The following is a 9,128-nucleotide window of genomic DNA, read 5'->3' as shown; positions in this document are numbered from 1 at the left end:
CAGTGCTTCAGCAGCCAGAATATCAATTTTATGTCACCATGTGATTCAAAAGGGAAACAGAACTCAGTAATGCTTTGAGCAAACACAGGTGTGACAGTTCTTATTGAGGCAGATGAAGAAAGGACAAAGCCAGGGCAGAGAGGACACTCAGCACATCTCTGACTGAAAAGTCAGAAAATAACAGAAGCTACTGGTGAGAATGACGACAGAGATGAGAACTACGTTGACATCACCAGGGAGAGCTACTGGAACAGCAATAGAAACATAGGAAAGAAGGAGCCACAAAGTTTGAAAACTATCACCTTGAAAATCAAGGTGAGACTATAGTGGAAAGCTTACTGCCCATGCACTAAAGACTCCTCCAGAAGATAAGTAATCCTGGGTAAAGCTTGGCCTGCCAGACAAAATCTTGTTGAGCCAGGAGAATACTCTCCTTTGGATACAGGAGAATAATCTCCTTTGGCAACTCTGCATCCAAGACCTCACCAGTTTCTGCACCAAATGTCAGACTTATGTCTCATACCTTGCCATCACTGACATAGCAGGTGACATACATCTACACGTATTTTTAAATGAAACAAAAAACTCTACCAAAGCAAGCAGAAAAACCTTTTCTCAACATGCTTATCCTACTTATGAGAAGACAATCCAGGACAGTCCTCTTACACACTACCACTCCTGGGGACATTGCAGTCACCATGTACTAGAGAGAGAACTAGATTTAAGCAAATTATGCAGGTGCTGGTAATAAACTGTCTGTACTGGTAGGAATTGCAGCATAACTAATGTCTCACCATGAAGAATGGTGACTGCAGCATAAGAATATACACAGCACAAGAACTTACACAGAACAGAAACACTCTGTCTTGATATTTATGTAATCACATGATACAGACTGCCCATTTTTTAAAATATCTGTGTTGTTCTACAGGAGAAAGAGCAAACACCTCAGTTTAAATTATAATGATCCCAAAACCTCCGCTGGACTTGCACCTTGCAATTTGCCAGACTGAAATGGCAGGAAGGCAAAGCAGCACAGCAGAACTTCCAGATCAGTGTCTGAAAAGTTTCCCTTCTCAGCAGTCTTGTGATTTGAGATGCACACAGAACCGAGCACTTTGGAAGCAAATCTTTAATATTTTAAGAGAGAATTCTTTATTCAAGAAACGTGCAATAACTCTTTCTGAACTATATGCAAAAATAAACCCCAAAATTCTAATGAAGATACAGAAGAAAAAAAAAAAGAAAAAAAGCAGCACAGCAGTGTTCCAAAATACATAATTCACAAGTTTAAAATTCAAGCACTCCCATCAGATGCCTGGAGCTCTCTTAAAACATTAAGAATCAAAGTTCTCCGGTAAGTGTATGGGGTATACTTTATTCTGAACCAGTGCCTTGGGAAAAGGTTACCACTCGGGGCATACATTTTCATCCCTTCTTTGCCCATCAGACCACGAAAAATCCTGTTGCGGGACAAGATTTTATCATAAAATTCAAGGCCACCGCTGGCATAGTCCTTGGAAAGCCTGGCTGCCTTCGAGTCGGCCCTGCAGTCCAGCTGATAGGTGATGGCATCAGAAGAGACATAGTAGCAGAGCAGTCCTCCCATGGCAGTGACAAGGTTACAGAGGCCCCGGAGGATCACAGGGCCCCTGGATAACCCCAGCAGCAGCTTTAGAGCGCTCCCACAGACAACCGTCCCAGCCAAGCAAGTCGGAGCCACAACTGCACTTGCTAAAGGGCTGCCATTCTGCAAGTACACAACTTCTCTGGCAATGGCAAACTTCTGAGCTTTAAGGGAAAATGTGAGAGCTTCCTTCAAAGCCACACCTTCACTGCTCTCCCAGTCTACTTCCTTGCCATTTATTACAACAACATGGCTGACTATTCCTTTTTTATCCTCAGCTGTGCTATCAAAGTTAGGCGGGATGCCCACCAAACAGCCTTCAGGCAGCCAGGGAATTCCAGCGCTCACAGGGTGGAAGCTAGAAGCTGCAAAGGCTCTGTAGGAGCCAGTGGACTTCACACCAGTATCTTGAAGGACATCCTGAAACACACCACAGAGCTTCTCCGAAAGCTCAGCTGGCTGCCCCTCTGACCAGCACTCATGCAGCAGTTTGAATGTCTGCTCAGGAAACACGTGATAGGAAAGGTTAGTGCCAAGCAGTCCCATGCAAGAAACGGCCAACACAGTGATCTTGTGCTTCTTGAACCACACTGATGCCTTCCACAGGAACCGCACTGCCATAGTCAAATCCTAACCTGTTTGTAACACAAAACCAGGAATTAAAGTGTGCATAGATAGGCTTGTCATCTCTCTAGTGCTAAAAAAAACCCCAAACAACCAAAGCAGAAAACATGAGAAGAAGCAGAGCACAATAACCAAAGAAACAATTTTTTACATTAACAAAACGCAAAACAATTTTACAAGAGGAAGAGATACACAATTTTTTGGGCCTTGCAACACAGGATGATTGATATGAAGAATTAACTTCTCCCTTTCCTCCAGTAAATCAATTTACCACAATAAAGACAATACTAAAGCCACCATACTTCCTCCTCCCCCAGCAATCAATACATACCCTGTATTTACCCAACATACTTGTCTAGTCCTTGCTAGCACAATCCCAGTCCTGCCTTCCACTATACAGTCTACAGGTATTGAGGTCAGAAAGAGCCAATAATTAGATCAGTCTATGCCAACCTCCTCTACAGTAGAGCTGCAAAAATTTTAATCAGTAACCTGAATACTAAATTCAATAAGCTGAGTTTGACAACAACTTTCCAAACAGGATCACATTTTGATTTGAAAAATTTCAGGAGACAGAATTTTCCTTTAGGAGTTTGTTCTCATGGCTAGTCAAGCTCAGTATCAAAAAAAAAAAAAAAACCAACAAAACAAACAAACAAAAAACCCAACAAAAAACAAACAATCAAAAACCAACAAGAAACAGTATGTGCTTTCTATACATTTTTTTTCTTTTCTTTCAGATTTAAACTCCCAGGCAGTGGTTCTAGCTTATTCAGCAAAAAGGTATTTTCAGAAAGCAGCATGCTTTCAGCAGCTACTTTTAAAAATTTGACTCTGAAATAATTTCTCTGACAAATACTATGTTCAGTCTAGAGCAGAAACTGGAAGATAAATTGTTTCAGGGCCTACGACTATGTTATGACTCTTTAAGTAAGCAAATAAACTTCAAAACTTTCAAACCTGCCAACTCATTCAGTTCAAGAGTCATGCTTCCCTTGGGAAACATCAGTTCTTTTTATGGTCCAAGCCGTACTACATGCTCTTCCCAGGAAAGCTCCAATTTCCTCTTAAAAAAAATTCTATTGGATACAAAATTCCTGCCTAGAAAAATCCTACTGAGAGGGTATAAAAGTGAATTAGGCACCTAAATCCAGCAGAAATCAGTGAAAACTGGGCACCACTTTTTCCATTTGCAGAGTCTCTTCTCTCAGGGCTTTCACATACGAGCTTCACAGAATCTTGCTGCAGCTGTTAAAGACATGAGTGTTTCCAGCTGTCCTCACAGAAAGCCAAGGTGGAAGAAGGGAACTGAGCTTTGATACAACCAAAGTCTGAGCGTGCAGTGCCATCAAAGGTGGGTCTCAGCTATGCTGCTGGGCTCTGTGTGGCAGCAGCTGAAGCAGGGACACATGCTCTCCTTCCACATGTGCTGAACAAGAACTTCTCACAGAGGGGCAGAGTGGACAACTGGGGTCTGTAACATCATCAAACAGCACCACAGGAACATGCCAGGACACACCAGTCATGATCAAGAGCAAATGAAAGTTAACCACAGGGAAACAAAAAGAGATTAATTTAAAGGGGTGTTTTAATGATATGTTATTACTACTCCTTCCTATGAAGATCTTTCAGACTGTAAACCCACCAGGGGGAGAATAATCTTGTTTAATATTTATGCTGCACTAAACACACACTGAGTGCTTAATAAAAACAATGATGTATGTAATCATACAGTAATTTAATATGTATTTTTTAGTGTAATAACTAGTGGTATTCTTATATTCTGCTGAAGACAGAGGTGGGGTTTTTTTTGACAATCTTATTTAAGAAAAACACGCCAAAGAGCCAAGACCTTGGATGAAACCAAATTTCAGGAGAAAATCTCCTTGATAATAGAACTAAAAACCAGAAAATGGTAGTACTTAATATCAAACGACCATTTTGAAGTTTATGACCTCTCAGCAAATCTGGTATTTAGATCTGATGGAAAAGGTCATGTCATTTACAGTGCAGGGGGAAGCACTTCCAAGGGGATGATTGTAGGGAGCCTACCACTTGATCCTCATGTGAAGCTGAGGCAGGGACTTCACAGGTTTCTCCTGTCAGAGAATGCCCTCCCACTGGAGACAGATAACATCGTTTTAAGATTAGAAATGCTTCAAGGAAAAAGTCCTCCTTCAGCTTACATCCACACCCGTGTGGGGAAGGACAGACCACACTGAAAACTCCACTCTCCTTTCTTGCATTACCTAATAAAAACTCCTTCCTTGCACGGTCAAATGTGATAGTGCACATCGAATGCAAAAGTAAGCAGGAAATGCCACATTTGTTTTCTCATAATAGTTAATAATCAGGAAAATAAAAGGAAAACTGCCCACAAAACATTTTAGCATTTATGCTTCCAAACCTTCCTCAGGGCTCAGTGCAGATGCTCAGCTCCTGCAGATATCCCACTGCAACCCTAACCGTGCACAACATCTTTATTTTATTCATAAACTTTATGCAATTTATGTATGAGGATAGCAACCGGAAACTGCAAGGCAATTTATGTGGCCCATATCCTGCTAATTTAATCGTTTAGTAACCATGAAGCCACGGTTACATGGCGCCCTCCCCCACATGCTGAAATACTTTCTATCTCTGAGGTGTCACAAGCACTTAATTCTCACTTGAACTCAGAGATCTGCATCAGCTAAAGTTCAGATGAGGGATATCTGGGCAGGTTTGGCCATAACACGTGTGTGTTACTGAATTTATTGCTTTAAGATCGCACGTAGTCGAAGGGAAAGCCCAGCTTAAGGCACGATCCATCAGGAAAGAGGGCGCGGGCCGGACCCGCCTCCAGGGCTCCGGCTGTCACGAAATTAAAAACATAGCAGAGGAGAGTGATACAAATGCACAGCCCCGGGCCCCCCCGCCCCGCGGCCGCCCAGCACCTACCGCGGGTCCCGGGCCGAGGCGGGGCTGCGGGCGGAAGGGGCGGGCGGAGGCGCCATGGCGGGCGGGGCTCGGCTCCCCTCACAGCGGCCGGGTGTGGCTGCAGTGGCACAGCCCGGGGCTGGCCTCGGGCGAACGCACCGAGGGGCGCATCCGACCCTCTGAACCTGGCCTCAGGGCGAACGCACCGAGGGGAGGATCCGACCCTCTGAACCTGGCCTCAGGGCGAACGGACCGAGGGGAGGATCCGACCCTCTGAACCTGGCCTCAGGGCGAACGCACCGAGGGGAGGGTCCGACCCTCTGAACCTGGCCTCGGGCGAACGGACCGAGGGGAGGATCCGACCCTCTGAACCTGGCCTCGGGCGAACGGACCGAGGGGAGGATCCGACCCTCTGAACCTGGCCTCGGGCGAACGGACCGAGGGGAAGGTCCGACCCGCTGCCCCTGCAGGCGAAGAGGAAGAGACACCCCCCCCCCCCCCACCCCTCCAAGGGCAGCCGCAGCGTGAGGCAGGGACTGCCGCTCTCTGCCCGCCTCATGACTTTTTTCTGTGTTCTAACTCCCAACGTTCTTCCTGCGAAATACTTTACATCTGTATTGTTAATTCAGCTCTCTCCACTGCAGGGCAGGAATGCTTGCCGCTAAGGCAGCAAGTGGCAGAGCTGGCATCCATCGTGTAGGATTTATCTGTCATTCCTTGTGGTAAAATAACATACGCAGGGATTTTTTAAAATTTGCTTTACAGTTACTGTTTGTTCAAAGCATATGGCCAGTGTGGTTTCTCAGTAAGCCCTTGTGGATTTGATCTACAGCCTGGGCACCCCGAAGGCCCTGGAAAGACGTGGAATAAGAGGAGGTGGGTGGCAGAGCAGCACCCTTTGGAAGCACCAGCATCCAGGGCTGAGCTCTGGGAAGTCCAGCCTTGCCCCTGGGATGTGCTGTCCTTGCAAAGACAGAATACAGAATAGGTTTTGGCCAGGTTAGGGCTTTATTTGGGATGGAGATAGTGAAAGGTTGGGTTTGTCTCATTTATAGGAAGCTTGCACTCGTGCTGGATGATTGTTTTAAAGTGTTCCTCCACACCGGGCAGTCATAAGGTAATAATTTTTCACTATCCAAATGGAAGTTATGCTGGGTGAGAGGCAACAGAATAGAAATAAAAGCAAGCTGTTCCTACTTTCTACTTGTGATTAATTTTGACAGATCTTGCTTTCTTTGCAGCAGCCCCTGAGTGAAGCATTTCTTACAGTAAAGGTTTAGTTCCCAGACATTTTAGCATGACACTCGAGTTCACATTAAAGGATTAAGATTGTAAACTGACTGCTTAGGAGTTCTAATTCAAATTCATGGGGATTTTTAGGACTTTCATGAAAGTATCCTAATGAATAAATTTATCCTATGTTTTTCCCACTAGATGACCTGATTTTTAGAAATGCTAGTACTAAACAGGCCTGGCTAGGCATAGCCTGTTGTGAACAGAAGCTGGAAATGGCAACCTTGGTTTTAACTTCCAATAAACAGGTTGCTAAGAAAACACACTCCATTGTGACAGGGCACAGTTCTACCCTTAGGTTATGGTTTTATGCAGTATGGCAAGGCAGGTGAATAGTTTGCTGCCACCCAAAGGGAGAAGTCAGAGAAAAGATCCCATCTTTTTCACCTGTCCCCCTGTAAGCCACTTTTTGCCAGCTCTGTCACCCATCAGACCCTCTTATGCATCACGTTTATCTCACCATTAGCACCATAAAACATAGTAACCGACAAAAAGGCATCATTTTCTGCTAGGTTATCAAGCAGAATGGGGGCATTGAAAGCTCTGAGAAGTGCCAAGATTCTAACAAGGTATGAGGCAGCCAGAAAAAAAAAATAACACAAAACCCAAAACAAAACAAAAAAAAACCCAAAAAACCAACCAACCAACCAAAAAACCTAAAAAACTTCACATCCCTCTTTATATCAGCAGAGAGCTGTTACAGTCTTTGTTCTGCAGCCTCAGCATGGAGCTTCATCATCTGCCAAAACTTACAATTTGTAAGCTGGCATTGGTATTCACACTTCATGCAGATGCACAAAGAAAACTTGTATGTAGGTGATGACAGACAACAGACTCCCACTAACTGAAATACACAGAGACTCTCAGTCTTTAAAAATCCCTCATCACACTGAGACTTACTTATCCTGCTGGTGAATACAGAGAAAAGGTTGGGTGGGTTTGTGAAATCTGACTTTGGGAGGTGCGTCTGCACCAGGTGGAGAGATCTAGAAAACAAAGATTTCTTACACTAAACCTCAAAAATCTGGCATTGCATTCTTACTATGGTTTCTCTTAAGAGATTTATAATTAATACAACTTGGAGAAACAGCACCCCGGCTTTACTAATCACCAGGCTGGCGCGGTTCTGGTTTCAAGAAGCAGCTGTTACACCAAGGAAAGTGAAACAAGACTGAAGGGCGCCCTGGTTTTAATGCGCATACACATCATAGCAGTCATGGATCCAGGGATATGGACCACTTCTAAATTAGCCTGCTAGGTGGTGCTGTAGGACGCGCTCTGCCTTACTCATTCAGGAACATGATCCAGTTCTCTCGCATATTTTACCATAAGATAGAGGTACCTACCATCATCTGCCTCTCTAACTTGAAATCTGTATGTATGAAGCCTTGTTGCTACATTAGGAAAAAGTCTGACATTTAAATACAGAACTGAAAATCATTCATTTTGCTTAATGATTTATATGGTCTTGCAGTCTGTTTTGCTCATGTGATTTCCAAAGTGGAAATGTAAATGTGGTCAGTGAGTGTCCACGAGCCCAAGATGTAGACATGTCTCCCCTCAACATCTTCTTACTTCATGGAGTCTGTTTATCTGATTTATCTGCCCTTTTATACAAGTTTTTCCACAATCCATCCTCTAGGTATGAGCTTTAACAGAGGGAACCTTATAATTTTGGCACAAATTTATGCAATATTGTATGTCCCAGGTGTCAGATGAAAGAGAGGTTGCAGGAGTCTGGGATTAGGAAATTACACTATGTATGTCTATAGAGTTGCATTGATAGCAGCAGGAGGAGAGAGATTCCAAAGCCTACAGGACACAGATCATCCACCAGTTACCTATGGATGCAATCATGAAAGCCAGGGAACTGGAGTGTGGACATTAGGGAGTTTTACAGGACATGAGGACAGAGAAGTCTGATGAAGAACAGAGGGAATGTTAGAGGGCAAAAAGATCCTGAAGTGAGATGTGTTGATTGATCTGGGGGAGATCCTACTGTGAAGGAAGGGTATGACTTGTGAGCCTTCTTTTAAGAGCAGCTCCCTGGCCCACTTTTCAGTATTGCTGAATGCAGTGCTTCAGTAATGAACATGCAGAAGCAGTGCAATGCTCTGAAGCAAAACATATGCCTAGGAAGTACCTGTACTAAAGTGACTTACAATGGCCTGTGCTGGAACTACTTCCAGCTCAGCACAAAATGCATTGAAAATTGCTGTATTAAGTGACCTTTAATGTTCTTGACAGGTGCCAAAAGGTTGAGCCTGTTCGTACTTGAACTGCACTGAAGGGGAAGAAGAGCTTGTGGCAAGATGGGCTTTCCAGCTGTCATTCTGAGCAAGTTGCCCATCTCCAAATTGCAGCAAATAGCACAGTGACAGTGGGATTGAAGCATACACAGCATTGAGCAAAAGCATGAAGGTGCAGCTCTTCAGATCTCAGCAGTTTCTGTTGCTGGAAAGGGGAGGTAGCAGCCAATATTGATAATATATCCTTGCATGTCCCATTCCCACTGTGCCTCATAGTCCCATGTGTTCCACCCATGGAACATTCACACTCACCAGCTGATGGGGAACACAACTGCAAATTTTGCCTGTATGCCAGGATTTTGCTTTTGGCTCAGTTAACGCAGATTAGAAACCACATTTTCCTTTCTATCAGGTTT

General features: G+C 44.2%; 1 protein-coding gene across 8 annotated transcripts in view; it reads right to left on the bottom strand.

Moving 5' to 3' along the window:
• Positions 1 to 841: 841 nt before the first annotated feature.
• The window catches only part of TMEM177 (transmembrane protein 177), a 45,776-nt gene continuing 37,489 nt past the window's right edge, over positions 842 to 9,128 (bottom strand). For 5 of the 8 annotated variants that reach the window (XM_071435222.1, XM_071435223.1, XM_071435224.1 and 2 more), the window contains one exon: positions 842 to 2,262. In XM_071435222.1, the coding sequence (XP_071291323.1) occupies positions 1,298 to 2,248 (951 nt within the window). In that variant the 5' untranslated portion in view covers positions 2,249 to 2,262 and the 3' untranslated portion in view covers positions 842 to 1,297. Of the gene's footprint in view, positions 2,263 to 3,395; positions 3,726 to 4,303; positions 5,171 to 5,191; positions 5,650 to 9,128 lie in introns of those variants that run through there. The other 3 variants (XM_071435228.1, XM_071435227.1, XM_071435226.1) reach the window with 3 other exon arrangements.

This window comes from Agelaius tricolor, unplaced genomic scaffold (assembly GCF_023055355.1).
Source record: "Agelaius tricolor isolate 1412-34295 unplaced genomic scaffold, bAgeTri1.0.p SCAF_10, whole genome shotgun sequence".
Taxonomy (NCBI): Eukaryota; Metazoa; Chordata; class Aves; order Passeriformes; family Icteridae; genus Agelaius; species Agelaius tricolor.
Note: the sequence above shows the minus strand (reverse complement) of the source record. Positions and strands in the feature narration are given on the sequence as shown.